Source organism: Orbicella franksi, chromosome 6 (genome assembly GCF_964199315.1).
Source record: "Orbicella franksi chromosome 6, jaOrbFran1.1, whole genome shotgun sequence".
Classification (NCBI taxonomy): domain Eukaryota; kingdom Metazoa; phylum Cnidaria; class Anthozoa; order Scleractinia; family Merulinidae; genus Orbicella; species Orbicella franksi.
In genome coordinates, this window is record NC_138150.1 from 5,621,965 (window position 1) to 5,639,549 (window position 17,585).

At 38.9% G+C, this 17,585-nt stretch overlaps 1 protein-coding gene across 1 annotated transcript; it reads left to right on the forward strand.

Annotated features, from left to right (window-relative positions):
• The first annotated feature begins 4,426 nt into the window (after positions 1-4,426).
• LOC145490013 (low-density lipoprotein receptor-related protein 6-like) lies at positions 4,427-16,504 on the forward strand. The gene is made up of 9 exons (XM_081469102.1): positions 4,427-5,663; positions 5,910-6,324; positions 7,602-8,020; positions 9,043-9,171; positions 11,597-11,797; positions 12,611-12,806; positions 13,131-13,522; positions 13,634-13,756; positions 14,216-16,504. The coding sequence occupies exons 1-9, from the start codon at positions 5,606-5,608 to the stop codon at positions 14,416-14,418; spliced, it is 2,136 nt and encodes a 711-aa protein (XP_081325228.1). The 5' UTR covers positions 4,427-5,605; the 3' UTR covers positions 14,419-16,504.
• Positions 16,505-17,585: the final 1,081 nt, after the last annotated feature.

Here is a 17,585-nt window from a genome sequence, read left to right on the forward strand (position 1 = left end):
TGTGTAAAGGTGACCCTCTTTGTCTAGCCTTTCAACGTCTCATGAAAGTTTCATTAAATTCCGATATTGGCTCCGTTAGAAGCAATTTCTGAAGGTGGGCGAAGTAATTAAGGAAGTCTGAGAAACCGGAAAGTGGAAGCCCTTGTTCCACGGCTGAAAACTCAACTAATTAATTACGGCAAATAAATTTCTTATTTTGTGGATTATCTGACTTCGAATGTCGTGTCGACCTTGCTAGAAGTCGACCACCCGCATCTTACAGATGAAACAACCCCTCAAGCACTCTGACAGCCTTCTGCTCATGACTCATTGTGCAAATTTACAGTTTGTTATTGCACGAAACCTGTATGTCGTACTTATTTAGTCAGATTAGAAGCAACCATTTATACTTCTTTTAAAACCAACTTTGAAACTTCTTCTTTTGAAAAGTACTATTGCTTCAATAAGCTCAATTTTTTTTTGTCATGCGGAGATCTTTCCCACAGGAAGTTTCACTTGTTTTTCATTAATGTGTATCCCTTAAGCTAATTGTATAATAAATATATGACAAATTTATAACAAATGTAAACATCCATAAATTGGTGTAAATGAAATAAACTGCACGGAAGCTGCTAACGAAAAAAGCCGGCAATTTAGCGTTGTCAGGTCAAATATTTTCCTTTGGGTTGGTCCACCAGTCAAAACGGTTTTACTGGTTCTTCGAAAGAATAAAATAATTAACCCAATTATATTTTTAAAAAATTTCTAGGTAAAGACAAATAGTTGCAAAACCTAGTAACAAAACGTACCTTCTCTGGAATGCAAAGAATGGTGTTCCTTTCGGATCTTGGTGGGGTATCTACAGTTCAAGCAAAGAGAAATGAAAATGAATTATTTAGCAATTGATGAAAGCTTTTTGGTACCATAGCGCTTTTATTATAGTGCTTCTGGTAGAGGTAAATTTGGTTCTTCGTTATCTTTTCGCTTGCTAACGAAATACACATGTATCTTGTTTTTTTTCTATCCCGTCTAGAAAATAACAGCATCAAAAATAACTTCCGTTGTTTCATCAGCTTTCTTACATGACTCAGCTCTATATGCAGTCTGCTTTAAAATATCTTTGCCTAGAAAGTAATTAAAAGTGCGATATTGGACGACAAATTCCTGTAGCAACAGTGTCCCTCGACCTTAATGGCAGCTTAACGTGCAAACAGTATTTTACATTATATGAGTCATTCAAAAACCCTCATCGTTTTCAATCTTTCGGTGCCTGGTTGACTTGTAGCAAGGTCGACATAAACATTGAAGTATATATAACCAACGTAAGACTGGAAGTGAATAAGGCATTTATCTCGTCCTTGGCACTGAATTTAGTAACAGGAATTTACTTTGTTTTATTATTACTATTACTATTATTATCATTATTATTATTATTATTATTATTATTATACTATTATTCTGTGTTTTATTATTTGTATTTCTATGTAAAGACTCGTTGCAAACTCGTAGCAACAAAGTTATCTTTTTCTGGAATGCAAAGGATGTTGGTTCCTTTCTAATCTTGGCGGAGTGTTACCAGTTCAAACAAAAAAAAAACAGTTGCAGTATTCGATTGTTTAAGTTTCTTCCTTTTCCTCTTGCAAATATGCATGTATTTTGTTTGATACGAAAACTTCCTGGCACAAAACCATGTCTTTATCAAAACTCTACACTGGCAACGGTAATTTACGCTTTAAGGTGTCTCTCCAGGTTTTTATGACCGCGTGAAACCGAGCAGTAGTATGGCGTGAGCTTTTAAGGTAATTCCTCTGAAATAAAAGTGACAATAGATTTTTGTTCAAACTTTGTCCACTGAATATTTGTCATATGATAACTTCAATTTTGAAATAAAAAACGGGGGTGCCCATGCTCATTAAGGAGCAGTGAGGCACTGAAAATGCCCCATTTTGGCATTATTTAATGCTTATTTTAAGAACGCATTCCCGGTAATTGTAACATCTTTGTAAGCCCGGACTCATAAGAACACGCATTAAACTACAGTCAATACATTGTGTCGGACACAAATAAACGTTTAAGTTTGATTCAGACAGAAAGCTAAATCCTTGATTAAAAATTTGAACCAAATTTCTTGACGTAGTTACCGACTGCAAAATAGAAAAGACCACAGTGTATCTGCTATTTTTCTTATTTATTCAATTTTCAGCAATAGAAATTAGATCAGACTTTTCTCACGCAAAGCTTATGATTAGTTGATTACAACGACTGGAAAAAAAATTGGGGTGCCCATGCTCGTTGGTGAGCTAGAGCCATTTTTCAACTGGCAGAGCTCAATATCAAGGCAAATCCGTCATGTTTTCAATATGCACGTGCACAAGCGCGCGCTAATGACGCCATAAATTATGCGCAGTAAGGATGCGCAATGCAAATGTAAGGAATGACCTTAAGACGGATTTCACTCAAAGTTCGGGCAATAAGTGCAAAAATTATTTACTAAAAATCTACTCATAGCACGGTAACGTTTGGAATACTGCCTAAAACAACTCACTATAGTGACCCCGCAATAATGGCGTGAGCTTTTAAGACGGATTTCGCTCAAAGTTCGAGCATTAAGTAGCTTTATTATATGGCTTTGGCTTGTGGCCGATATAACGCGCGCTCTGATTGGCTAAGAGCGAGATCTGAGCGGTCATTATGCAGCCGTAATGCCCACGGGCCGATTACGGATTATGCAAATTGGGAAGAGCCCGGCTCTGAAAATTCAAGCGCATTGAAACGATGAAAACCGATTAAAAACAGTAAGAGAAAGTAAGTAGCTAAACGTTTAGAGATTTTCCATAATAAAACTAATATAGAAGTCGTTTTTGACTTACGAGCCGGTAACCTTGGCGGGCACTAGTGAAAAACAATCAAAGTTTGCCGAGGCTTAAGTTAAGCTAAAGTCGCTGAGTGAAAGACATCATAGGCAGATCTGTCAGGCATCCTGAGCAGAACACCACGAAGAAACGTGTAAGTTATCATCTTAGTCACAACAGTTACGGAAATATTGAACTCCGTCACAACTCTCATCGAATGGATTCCCTCGCTTTAACACAAGCAAGTGTAAATCAGCTTCCCTTGAGGATCATCAGATGTAAACAATCGGGCGGTTTCTGTCGGTAGCAGTGTTTCTGATAACTGCAGGAAGTTTTAGACGTTCACAAGGCTTGAAAAGTTCATCCATAAAGCCCAGAATGAAGAAGGCGGAGATATGTTGTCGAAAGCGAATGCGAAGATCGAGTTATTCTGAGCAATTCATTCTGAAGCATTAGTTGGTTTGAACTATTTTGAAGCACTTTCTGTCTTTTCTATATGCGTTGACGTTTCGCCACAAAAGTCGGAAAAGCTCCCCCGTCAACTTGTGGCACCAAGATACTAAAATACCTTTTTGAGGCTGTGACAATCACTTTTCCCGTAAAGAAACTTGTGTTTTTAACGGAATACGTAATGCAGTGGTTAAGTTCACTGTGTAGTTTTGGGTTTGAGACGATGAATGAATCGGTAAACGCGCGCATCGCCGGATGTAAATTGACGACTTCCGCTCGAATAATTTTTTTCTTTTCCTTAATTCATGAGCCATATAATAAACAACTTAATAACCTCGACTGTTCGGTCGTTACGGGAAAATCTCAAACTTCGGCCTACCGTATTGACCTCGCTATCGCTCGGTCAATACGGCAAGGCCTCAGTTTGAGATTTTCCCGTAACGACCTCACTCTCGGTTATTAAGTAGTTAATAAGTGCAAAAATTATTTACTAAAAATCTACTCATAGCACGGTAACTTTTGGAATACTGCCTAACACAAGTCACTTTAGTGACCCCGCAGCTAAATTCTCAAGCATTCTTGAGAAACTTAATGTCAAACATCGTAAGAATGCTTGAAGTGTGTGTTATTGTGTTTTTAACTAAAGCGAAATGTCTGTTTTCAGTGAAATATGGATAACTTGAAGGTCAGCTTGAGAGCTAAGCCCTCGATAAGTTCTTGTTAACCGTATTCAAAATAATACTATATCCTGAGGTTATTTTTGTGACTTAACTTTTGCCATTATTGCTCGAATGTTCTGCGGAAACCATCTTAATTCCTCTCAAGGACCACGAAAGCTCAACGCAAATATTAAGCAAACAAGGTTTCCCTGTTTGTAATTTACTCAGCTTGAGCCAAAAAAAAATCTTGCTGGAGTCGCCAATCGATAAACGTTGTAGTTTGAAAATGACCTAGGGGAAACTGAACCGCTCTCGAAAACGGAGCACTGAAATGTGCTTAATCAATGTAGCGAACTAATGACTGTACCGCTTGTCTTTTTATGTAGTGGTATTCATTATAGCCTTCAAGTAATCTTTTTTATCAGTAATCACAAAGCAAGATCAGGCTTGATGACAGACACCAAAAAGTGCAACGCTCTTTTTTATATAAGAATATAGTTTCTCGGCCGGCCCAGGCTGAATATTCGAATTTTTCTGCCGATTTTAGGCTGAAATTATTATTGTGAATATTCTTAGACTATAGCGTATGGCATTAGTTGAGCTGGTTTTGATAGACAGTACGTAATTAATGAATTTCGAGATCTAGTGCGGTCCGGGATCATTTGCGGATTCCTTGCGGAGCTGCAACGCGCAGCTTTGAGCTACCACCCAATGCCCTAAATTGAATCATTGCGGTAAGCACACGAGCAACACTTTGACTTATGGCCTGCTTGCCGACGTCTGCTACAGTGAGAATCCCTCCTTACCGTCAGGCGAAAAAGCCATACCTTTATTTTCTAAGAATATTCTTTTATAATTTTACCAGGCTAACTACGATGTAGACATGTGTTATGAGAAGGAAATGTGGAGAAGTGCAATTGTGATCTGTCAAGATGTAAATTAAAAAAAGGCCAGTAATGAAACTTGACCCCAACCCGTTAATACGGCTAAATTTTCATGACCTTTTAAATGGGGCTCCACTGTATTTCCTTTCACGCAAAAAAAAAAAAAAAAATTCACGACGTCACTTTTTCCGCGTGAAAATCCCAGAGCTTTATTCGGTTACTTTCAAAACAAGGAAAATAGAGATAAAAGAAGCAGTTGAGACATGGCAAAGAGGAGTTGACTGAATTCTTCTAAATTGAACGGAAGAGAATTAAGTCGTACAAAATAGCATCGAAGAGCTGATCCCAAAGCAATCCGCAAATGAAAGTGTAAAGGTTATTTAAACTTCCTGTCAACTTCAATTTCAAAGCAAATAAAGCTACGCAGCTTAAACATGCAAGGAGAGCTTGCGGATTTGGTTCCTTTTTTTAAAATACTCTTTCAATTCAGGGATAGCGAAGTAAAGGTTCATCAATCCTTAAATGCACAATTATTTATTGCAGGCCCTGCGCTATCCCGCACGCGCGATCCGTGGTCAGTTGTTTTTGCCCTCAGAACACCCGACTTGGCACAAAATCCTCACTACATACCGCCGGTGTATAGACTTTCTAAGTAAATACTAAAAATCTGCTCGCAGGCTATTTGCCAGACGCCACACCAAAACGGAAAAAGTGTACGTATATCAGTTTGCTTACAGGAGAAGTCCCATATCTAGTCTCTGTTGTTTGGAGAGGTCTAATCATGGGATTTTTGCCTCCTCCATTTCTCTCTTTGCTAGCTCTGTGCATAACGCCATCGGGTGAGTCGAATATATTTCCAGTAGCCAAATTGTGGTATGCAAATGCACACTGTATCATGCATGATCCGATTTACCCTGCGAGCAGAGTCGCTTCTATCTCTCCTTGACGAGTTCCTCATTTCTGAGTCATCTAGGAAAGATCGAAGCTTCTTAGATCGGATCATGTTTTAAAATAGATCTAAGTCAGCTACAGTTTTCACTCTTGATTTTATTCTTTCATAATCAAGTGCTTCTTCTTATCCACAGCCGATTCTCTGAGGCTTTTATATGCCAATCGAAAGGATATTAGAAATGTTGGGACGAATCAAAAGAATCCGAACGAAGCTATAGTAGTCGATGGACTCGAAGATTCCATCGCTGTGGATTTTTGCTTTGCTGAAGGATTTGTGTTTTGGGCGGATGTTAGCTTGGAGAAAATCAAGCGAATTCGTGTTACAGGAGACACAAGGAAAGTCGAGGATGTGATCTCGGTGGGTTTGAAGAAACCCGAGGGTTTGGCTGTAGATTGGATAGCGAAAAAGTTATATTGGACTGACTGTAGAGATTCTGACTGGGAAAGGAATAGAATCGAAGTTGCAAATTTAGATGGAACTAATCGCAAAGTTATTTTCTGGAAAAACTTGGGTCTTCCGAGGGCTATTGCTGTGGATCCACACAAAGGGTAGGTGTAACTCCATATACCGTCTTGCTAAGATCGCTCCAATAAGTATATTGAGCTTATCAATGTCATTGTCTTTATAACTACATTAACTTTGAGTTCAGAAATGTTTGGCATTTCTCTTTGACCTAAGAACATTATTAAGCTACTAGGGTCATCTCTGTTGATGTTTCAAAATTTGTTCATTTGTCGGTTTTATAAAACGGCCGTATAGAAAGCAGAAACCGGTAAAACGTAGGATAATTTTAAAATTTGGTGTACTGTATTTCGGCTGGCCAAACCAGCCTTCTTCAGGTACAATGTCAATTTTGACATAATTTGGAAGGGGTGTTTATACAGTGATCAAGGTATTTGCGTAGTACCGGAAATGCGGGAGACTGACTTGTGACAGTGTAAATTGAAGATAAGATACATGTAGTGAGATACCATAGTAAAAGGTAATTTAAAAGCTTCACTCGCCTTACGGGTTGTATGGAAAACGCGGAGTGCGGAGTGCGGAGTGCGGAGTGCGGAGTGCGGAGTGCGGAGTGCGGAGTGCGGAGTGCGGAGTGCGGAGTGCGGAGTGCGGAGTGCGGAGTGCGGAATGCGGAGTGCGGAAAATGAGGAGTATGGAAAATGAGGATTATGGAAAATGAGCAGTATGGAAAATGAGGAGTATAGAAGATGAGTAGTGAGGAAAATGAGGATTATGGAAAGCGGAGTGTGGAAAATGGGGAGTATGGAAAATGCGGAGTGTGGAAAATCAGGAGTATGGAAAATGAGAAGTGAGGAATACAAGGAAAGAAACTTTGAATAGATCACAAAAATTCCGCGGCCTACGCGCAATCTTTTGAACCTGCTAGTGGATAGTTTCAGGGATACAGTGACAAGAGAGCTGTTAATGAAAGGCTTTTTATATATATATTTGCATCTTTATTCTTTTATCTACCCTTCTTTAACTGTGCGTTGAATGTCATGATTTGCAGAGAGTTTAGAAAAAAACTTGTGCACGTGAAAAACCATAGTTTTAAAAAGTTGATTTATTTCACTGCATTTTTCAAAATATTCTCATTAATAAAATGTAATAATAAGTCTTAATATGGGCGTTTTATAACTTCAGCGGAACGGAAGTTGACAATTCTGCAATTCGAATGAATTCCTTGACGGCTAAGAATAGAACTGAATTCGTGATTTACACCTTTTAGCATGACTACGAGCATCTCCGACCTTTTTCACATGGGAGACCTCTTGTCAATTTAAAAATTTCTCTCTTTTCTTGACAATCCATTGTTATATTCTAGGTTCATGTTTTGGACAGACTGGGGTGAAGAACCTAAAATAGAGCGAGCTGAAATGGATGGCTCCAACCGTGGAATAATCATCAGACAAGATATCCATTGGCCCAATGGGCTTACAATAGACTACAGTGCTGAGAAAATATACTGGACAGATGCAAAATTGTTTTATATAGCTAGAGCTAATTACGTTGGTTCAAACCGTGAGAAAATCGTCGGAACTCCCATGCCTAGTCAGTGTGTATTGGGCCATCCGTTTGCTTTGACATTGTATGAGGACAAAATTTATTGGACTGATTGGAAGACAAGAGGTATTCACTCCAAGAACAAGAATAGTGGCACACGGTGTCAGACGGTTTGGTCAAATGCTTATTCTCCAATGGATATTCATGCATTTGAACCAAGAAGACAGCTGCCAAGGTCTGGTAAGTTTAATTTTTATTTGATTTTATTTTATAATCATTTATAAATCATTTTACAATCAGGACACTCGAACAATGAACACCTGACATTTTTTGTACATTTTTTTAGTGACTATACCATGAAGACTCTTCATACACAATGTCAAAATGCGAATCTTGTACATTATGAGAAGAACATTTATTCTAAAGTCACCGAAAAAAGTACAAAAAAAATGTCTAGTGTTCATGGTTCGAGTGACCTGACTGTAAGATCATGGTCACTTCGTTGCTAAATGGCATTTGAACAGAGCTGGTTGTCCTACAAAGTCATATTTTTATTCTTTGTGCAAGTAAAGATCAAGGCCTGGTAAGGCTGAGTCTCTTTTGATTATGGCTTCCTTTCGTTGTTCTTGTGCGCGAGTTGGATATCCGTTATCCTTGCAATTGTAAGGAAACGTTTGAGAGATGTTTTGACCTTCATTTAGCTCATTACTTCAACTGCTTTGAAAATTTGCTTACAAATACGCATCTTTCCACATATCACGAAAACTGGAAATCATGCTTTTTAGGCAGCTACCTCCTACATGCTTGAGAAGGATCCCAGCCTTGTTCTTTATAGCTTTTTACAGGACTGTGCCTTGCCTAAGCTACTTTTTGTCGTGCATTCGTTTGAGATTCGAAAACTGCTCCCATTGTTATTGTTACTGCTCCCATTGTTATTGTTATTGTTATTGCTATCGCTATTGCTATCGCTATTGCTATCGCTATTGCTATCGCTATTGCTATCGCTATTGCTATCGCTATTGCTATCGCTATTGCTATCGCTATTGCTATCGCTATTGCTATCGCTATTGCTATCGTTATTGCTATCGTTATTGTTATCGTTATTGTTATCGTTATTGTTATTGTTATTGTTATTGTTATTGTTATTGTAACTCGTTGTTTGTGAATCAACTCAGTTCGCATATCTGCAAACTATCGAAATGCAATTATGGGGGGGGGGGGTTAGCAGCGTTTGAAATACTGATCGACAGCTCTCTTAACAGGTCAAAACCCATGCAATTCCACCTTAAATGGAGGATGCAGCCATCTATGTCTGTTGAATACACGTAGTCATTCATGTGCTTGCCCGACTGGTGTGAAGCTTTTATTCGACGGGAAAACATGCGAGCAAAGTAAGCTGACAATAATTGAAGCGAAGTATTTGTTTTTGCTTGTTACTTTCTTTTTTTTTAATATAACTCTAATTATGCTTTGTGGGCAATGTTATATCTTTTGCGTGTCAAACTAAAATCATCAACAGCAAACGAATGTTGTGAAGTTTATATGAAATAATTCATATATGAACTGCGGTTGTAGATGAAAGTGAAGAATGATCATCGCAGTTAACTTTCCAATTTAAGCAACTGGAAAGAAGAAGCCTGAAAAAAAAATCAGGGCTTCAACGGGATTCGAACCCGTGACCTCCGCGATACCGGTGCGATGCTCTACCAACTGAGCTATGAAGCCACACATTGGGAGCGAGGTCAATTAATTGAGTTCATGTCTTCCCGTGAGGAGTGAAATGATGTGAAGTTTATATGAAATAGCTCAGTTGGTAGAGCATCGCACCGGTATCGCGGAGGTCACGGGTTCGAATCCTGTTGAAGCCCTGATTTTTTTTTTTTTTTTTTTTTTTTCAGGCTTCTTCTTTCCAGTTGCTTAAATTGGAAAATTAACTGCGATGATCATTCTTCACTTTCATCGACAACCGCAGTTCATATATGAATTATTTCATATAAACTTCACATCATTTCACTCCTCACGGGAAGACATGAACTCAATTAATTTACCTCGCTCCCAATGTGTGGCTTCACGTAGGGGCCAAACCACCCCCCTAATGTTTCATGAAGGCTATATTTGCTTGGTTTATATATTTCTGAACCAAGTTTGGCAGATGAACTTTCTTTGTTCTCCAGTTTATTTTAATTTGGAAGTTGTGACAAAATGTCAGATTATGACGTCATAATTGATGACGTCACCAAAACGTGCTATAATTTTTTGTAAAATCTGATGTAAAGATTATATCATTGGAAAGGCCTTGACTTGAGGAGTAAAATGCCGGAAACCGCTTTTTGCTATGATGATTATTTTCTGAGATATGGTAAATTAAATATTTTTTTGCTGTCCCCCCCGGACTTTGCTTAACCATACTGTCCTTCTTAAGTTAGTCTCTCTGGTTTATTTTTTTCAGTTTTTTTCTAGGAAGGCTAATAATCTAGAAAAATAGAAAGCTTGATGTTGTCAAAAATCGCATGGTTTTAGAAATTTGATTTTCGGCTTTGTTAGGATAGTATTAACAGTTAAAAAACGGGTGACGTCACAGGTTATGACGTAACAAAACTTATTTTAACGCAATAACACTAGAGAGATAATTTTTTATTCCGATTTTCTTCTTTATTTTTGCTTTAGTCATCTGGCACATCACATGTGCAACATAGCTGCATTTGCTGGAACAAAATTACGGCTCCAACTTGGGGATTTTTCTCAAGGGGGGGACTCCATATTTTGCAGAGTTATTTTTCATATTTAAAAATGCCATATTCACATTTAATTTTTGTGATATGGACAAAATTTTTTCAGGTTTCAACTCCCCTTGATGTGCTCTTTCGAACACATTGTAAAAAATATGCATATTAAAAACTTCAAAAGTGGCAAGAAACATGACGTCATCACTGTGACGTCACAATTTGACATTTACTGACATTTTTCACGTAAATATAATTGGCAATAGGTCTCCTGCTCCTCTGCCAAGTTTGGTGTAGAAAGAGTCAATACTTTTTAAGTAATGCGAAATAATGTGAAATATCCAAGAACTGATGAAACATTTGGGGGGTGGTTTGGCCCCTACGTGTTCATAGCTCAGTTGGTAGAGCATCGCACCGGTATCGCGGAGGTCACGGGTTCGAATCCCGTTGAAACCCTGATTTTTTTCAGGCTTCTTCTTTCCAATTGCTTAAATTGGAAAATTAACTGCGATGATCATTCTTCACTTTCAGCAAACGAATGTGTTTGTTTTTGTTGCTGTTGTTGTTGTTGTTGTTGTTGTTTTTGTTGTTGATTTTGAAGAATAGGCTTTTGCAACTGTTCTTCGTAAAGACCAGGGAGGATTAAAGTAATATAGACCTTCCGCCTCGGTTTATTTTTAGAAATAATACCCAGTTCCCCCGTGTAAAAGCTGCTTGGCCTGTCCACGTGAGCAAAATTCCTGAGATTTCCGAAATCGGGTATGATCTAAAAATAACTTGAAAGGAATTATATTAGGCCTACATGGGACTTTCCTCCCTTTTCCTTTATCCTCTCTTGGTGAATATTACTTCTTCGTTGATGCCATGTTCGTGAGCCCATGAGCTAATTGATTTAACTCCTAACAGCTTCGTAGCTTAGATGTTAGAGCTTTAATTTGCGGTGTGAATTGTTCACTAGAAGATTTTAGAAAATAAACTCCTAAAACAGTGATCCTTTCATGTAGACTGTATTGTTAAATCTAGTCATTTAATTTACCAAGTTACGTCATGTGTGCATGTAGTTTCAGAATAATCTTTTTTTTTTCCATCCCAGGTCCTGTCCATTTCTTATTACTGGCAACGAAAGAGGATTTACGGCGCATATCGCTCGACACACCTGATCTCACTGATGTAGTTGTACCAGTTTCTGGTATTAGGCATGCAGTTGCCATCGATTTTGATCCCGTCGATAAATTTGTTTATTGGAGTGATGATGAGAAACTTGAAATAAAAAGATGTCGAATGAATGGACAAGGTAAACTGTGGTGGTTGTGTTGTGCACGTGTAACCTTTTTGCTGCCTACCCTTACGTTATTAAGGGTAATCCATACCAGTAACTATTCTACCATTGCCTCAATAAGTGAGAAAGGTAAAGTCTACACACGAGCTAAGTGGCCCATCAGGCCGGCGCTTATCACCGGTTTCTGTAGCATGAAGCGACTAGGAGTATTTCTACTCCCCCTTGGATGGGATGGTAGTCCATTGCAAGGCTACCCCCAGCATTAAATTCGCCGGTACCCATTTATACACCTGGGTGGAAAGAGGCACGGTGAGAGTAAAGTGTCTTGCCCAAGAACACAACACAATGTCCCCAGCCAGGGCTCGAACCCGGACTGCTCGAACCGCAATCGAACGCACTCACCATGAGGCCACTGCGCCTCTCACTTAGGTTCACGTTTCACGTTTCACGTTTCACGTTTCACGTTTCTCCTATTTGTTTTGGCCAATTGCAGGGCCTGGGTTTGGAAAATGATCTTAAGGTGGTCCAACTCGTTCTTAGCAAACTAGACATGGAATTCAGCGATCCTACTTCCATCCTTGGGCAGTCGCAGTGCCGCCTTCCATCCATGTTTATAAATGAATACCAGTGAAGTTAACGCTTGGGTAAATATATCACAACGCGTCAGTTTCCTTTACTTCTCTAAATCATGTTTTGTATAAATTATAAAACACACATCTATTGACTACCTAGTAGATAAACGTTTACGTGTCTCGATCACGGAATCTGGATCGTCTTGGACTAGAGGCCTGTCTGGTTAACAATTCATTTCGCCATGTACTTGTTTAGACGCTGAGGTGATAGTTTCAAGTGACGTTCAACATCCTGATGGTGTCGCAGTTGACTGGGTCGCACGGAACTTGTACTGGACAGACACGGGCATTGATAGAATTGAAGTCAGCAGGCTGAATGGTTTATCGAGAAAAGTCCTCATCAGTGAAAATCTTGATGAACCTCGAGCGATAGCACTGGATCCAACTCGTGGGTAAATATGCAGAGTTTTCTGCAATCATGTGTGTATATTAGTCGTCCGAAAGATGTAACCGTCTAGACGTAAAGCATATATGGTAACGGAACCAGGAGGTAATTACTTGGTCACTAATTCTATATTAAAATGCGAATAGTAATGCTAATAAAGAATTCCCTCTGCAAGATTATAAAGGGCAACAAAAGGCAGAAATTCGAAGTTTAGTTATAGAGCGAAGAGAGGTTACAAGCCGTCCCACTGCTCTTGTGTCCCGTAAGGTGTCCTTAGCTTTGACGAGTAGAAACTTCAGCTGTAATCGAGTTGAGAATTGTGTCTTCCCAGATACATGTACTGGACTGACTGGGGAAAGCATCCGAAGATTGAACGAGCAGCCCTGGATGGGAGTCACCGCATCACCTTGGTCGATACGTCTGTTGCGTGGCCAAATGGTCTTACCATTGATTATCTCTCTCGCAAGATCTACTGGGCTGATGCCAAGCTGGACAAGATTGAGGTCATGAATTTTCATGGGAGAAATCGTAGAATAATTCTGGACGAACGTGTGCCACATATCTTTAGTTTAACTGTTCTTGGTAACCGCCTATATTGGACAGACTGGCAGACAAAGGCTATAGAGAGTGTGAACAAAAGAACCCGAAACGACAGACAAACAGTCATTGACAGCCTGCCTGATATGATGGGACTGAAAGCTGTCAACCTTGGTCGTAGTTGTGGTGAGAAATGAATAATGCATTTGAAAAGCAATATCTTAATATCGTCAAACATGAACAGCAATTCTAGGCAAACATGTACTCATCTGATTTGCGTATTCCTGTGACTTGTAGGTTCTAACGACTGCCAGGGCAACAATGGAGGTTGTAGTCACCTATGTTTATTCAGGCCTGTAGGAGCTAAATGCGCATGTCCAGCAGGGATGACGCTGCTTACTGACAAGAAAACTTGTATGCGTAAGTACTTCTTAATTTCCAATAAAATGCTCAGCAGCATCATCATAAAGCTTGTGAACGGTTTGGTGCCCGGAAGTAAGAAGTGTTTTGAGTAGCATAAGGACTTTCAGATAAACGAGCTTAAACTCTTACGCTTCTTTCGTACCCTCCAAACGTCCCACTTGAGTGATCCCCACTCGATGATACCATCATGGAATTCAGGCACAACAACCTATAATTAGAGCTTAAGCTCTGTTGGTTTGCTCGTATTTCAATTGTACTCTAAGTTTGTAAACGAACATATCGTGTGAACGATTCGTAGCAATTTTAATTGCTGCATGCTTAGATGCATGTGTCAGTTTTGTAACGTAAATGTGTATCGTTGACGTGAATGAATGTGAGTTATTAGCCAGGCCCAGAGTAGCTAAGACTACAATCGTTTTGTGATAGTTCTATCCTAACATACGTTTTTCATCCCAGAGCCTGCAGTTGACGGTGGATACACTGCGTGGAGTGAATGGGGAGCTTGTTCCACTACATGCAACCCGGGTATTCGAATAAAAACTCGCACTTGCACCAATCCGCCCCCACGAAATGGCGGCAAGAACTGCCGCAGATTTGGATCTCCTAGAAAGTTCAGGATATGCAACAAGAAACCGCATCAGAGATGCACACGTGAATGAAGTTAACAAACTCTTTCTTTTTAGTAATGATAGTATTAATTGAATATGCCTAGACCTGCCTATACTGCAGTCAGGGACATGCTTATCGATAGAACAGTCCTGCTGACACAATAATTGGAGAGAAAAAGGTATTAAAAATGAACTTTACCTTTACAATAATGGCAATGCCATTATTATTTTTGATTTCAAAATTTTTAAACTTTTACATTTTTAAAAGTTCTCTTCAAATTAGCAGCCAACAGGTAAAGTTTGAAAGAAAATCTATTGTCAGTTCAATTTCCATGGAATTACCTTAAACAGCATGCTGACTCCACGGATCACAACATCTACCCACGAGACGCCCAGATCCTCAAACGTGGTGTTAACAACTACCACAAGAGGCTTTTCCTGGAGTCATGGCAGTCAGCTTTGGACAGCATCGCTGTCAACGAGAGGAAACCGCTCCCTCTTGCTTACTTGCCGTTGATTAAAAAAAAAACTCAATTTAACGACAGCAAGCGCAGAGCTGTAGCGCGAGCAATAATGAACTTTTATACTGCAACGTTGATGAAGGTGGACAGATGGCACCGAAAACTTAGTGAAGAAAAATCATAAATCGGATTAAGAAAAAAAAAAGGGACGTTTAAGAGAAAATCGTGTTTATCCTAAGTTCTTTAAGCCTGATTCTCACGTGCATTGACAAACGCTGGAGCACAAGTACAAGCACAAGCAAGAGAATCCGCTTACATGAGACGGAGTAAGATAAGTAAACAATCGTCCGACATCTTGAAGCTGTCGGCACCAGATCTCCTCGGATGCTACGGCGTTTGCGTTTGTCTTGTTTGCTTATTTCACGAGTGCGGACTCACGCTCGTGCTTGTCACAAAAAGTGAGAAGCAGACTAGTGAGTTCTTGTGAATTTTGCTCTCTGGGGTTCATTTTTTCTCTCCGTTGTTCAAATTATGAAGAGCATTGTTAAAGAAAATGTATACGGTAGACATATTTCGTAATAATTAGCAAGGTTTTGGTATTGTAGAGGAGAACACACAGGACAGGTTTTATTGTGAGCAAAAACATTTTTTTAACTTGCAGGATGAGATTGTCTGCAAAAGAAAGACATGGGAGACTAAAGAAAAGGACAAGAAAAATTGCTAGATGAAGGACTAAAATTTTCATTCTTAAACTTTAATATCGCTTTAAAAGATTTTCGATTGTTTGTTTATTCATTTGTTTATTTGTTTGTTTGCTTGTTTATATTTTAATCTGGTTGGTGTGACTCGTCATATATATAGTTTGGTTTTTAACATCATTTAATTTTCTCAAAGTATTGATCATAACACTGATGGCCTCTAGCTTTGCCTGAGACGTATCATGTTCTAATTGATCGAGACAGCAACAACACCAATAGTTTATTGACACTCCCCTGATGGGGCTTTTCAGTGACAATACAGCAAAACTAAACTAATTAAGCTAAAAGAAATGGTTTACAATTCAATTAAAAGGGAAAGAATGCGATAACCATTAAACAATAATCGTATAACATACAATTACAGGCAGCTAGTACTCTAATTTTTACTTTTAATATTTTCATTGAAATTGTAATTTTTTACTTAAGCAAGGGTGAGTACAAATAAAGATTGATTATTACTATTATTATTATTATTATTAATTCATCATGCAACAAATTCTAAGATGTAGCGACATACCTATATCGCTTTAAAAGATTTTCGATTGATTTTTATTCATTTGTTTATTTGTTTGTTTGCTTGTTTATATTTTGGTTTGTATCATTGCAGTTGTTTCTTTTACTTAGCCTTCCGTCGCATTTCTAATAACCTTGAATTTTCGTCCCAAAAAAACCAAACTCTTTTAGTTCTTTTAGAATCTGGGTTTGAATGACTTTTTTGTCATGTTAAAGAGATGAATATATGGGAATATATAATTAGACCTTAAGATTCACGTTCACCGCAAACGTCTAACCATAGTTTGAAGTTAGACGTTTGCCGCTCGCCGTTCGGACGTTAGTCGATTTAGATTGGAGTAAATTGGTGCAAATAGAAATCATCCTGTCAATCGATTGGAAATTGTCAAACTTACGCCAAAAAAACAAAATAGAAAAAGATGCCACGCTTTCCAACATGAGTAGCTTTCTAGAGAAATCAAGCCTCATAGACCACACGTTCAACTTTCGAAGGTCGACAAGTCGCCAATGGATACGGAGCCAGTTGCTCGTGACAACAACACGATTTTTACGTTAAACCTTGGTGACCAAAACTTTCGTCCCGCCTTCCTCAACTGATAATCGTAATAAAAAAGTTTAAATAGTTAATATTACAACCAGAGGCTTCGCTATATATGCATCGCGCGAAATTCCATCAAAGAACGTACGGGTGGTGCGAACTGGAGCATGACGGCGAATCCATGTTCTGCTCGCCTCTATCGATCAAATTCGCGGACCTTCGCTCCGTCCGAGCCAAATTTGACTCGCCGTGTCGAGCGAATGGCTTCATAAACCACGAGAGTTCATCCGAAGTGATTCCTATCCGCCATTCAAAGCTGACATTACAGAAGTTTATATTTCTGATCTGTCTTATGCAAATGCCGAGTTCGTGGATCCATTGTGTTCATCGTGGTTTCAATCTGGGAGAAAGAAAGACACAGTTATTGTTGCTACTCTGTTCGAAATAGCTTGAAAAGAGTTAAAAAAGAAAGATCCTGGATGCCGATAAAATAAAAAATTTCAAGCGATCAAAGCTCGAGATATTTTTTGGCGGAGACAAGCGACAAACGAAAATACTTGTGCGTTCGCAAGCTACGTGATACGCGGCTTTTTGTGAGCAAAATTGCCAAACAGAACAAATGGGTCACACTTGAAAAATTGGATAATGCTTAAAAAGGGGAGCTTCAAACTTGCAAAAAAGGGTCACACTTGGAAAAATGGGTCACATTTGGAAAAAAGGGTCACACTTGGAAAAATAGGTAACACTTGGAAAATTGGGTCACGCATAGAAAAGTGGATCACACTTGAAAAACTAGGTGACACTTGGAAAAATAGGGCACATTTTAAAAAGTGGGTCACGCTTAAACAAATAGGTAACACTTGAAAAAGTGGGACATACTTAGAAAAAGGCGTCGCATTTGGAAAAATGGGTCAAACTTACAAAAGTGGGACACACTTGAATAAAAGG

Excerpts from the sequence above, each read along its gene's own strand:
- LOC145490013 (XM_081469102.1), top strand. The coding sequence starts at position 5,606 with ATGGGATTTTTGCCTCCTCCATTTCTCTCTTTGCTAGCTCTGTGCATA. Across the intron at positions 9,172-11,596 it reads CGGGAAAACATGCGAGCAAA|GTCCTGTCCATTTCTTATTA; the intron begins GTAAGCTGACAA and ends TTTCCATCCCAG. Across the intron at positions 12,807-13,130 it reads GCACTGGATCCAACTCGTGG|ATACATGTACTGGACTGACT; the intron begins GTAAATATGCAG and ends GTGTCTTCCCAG.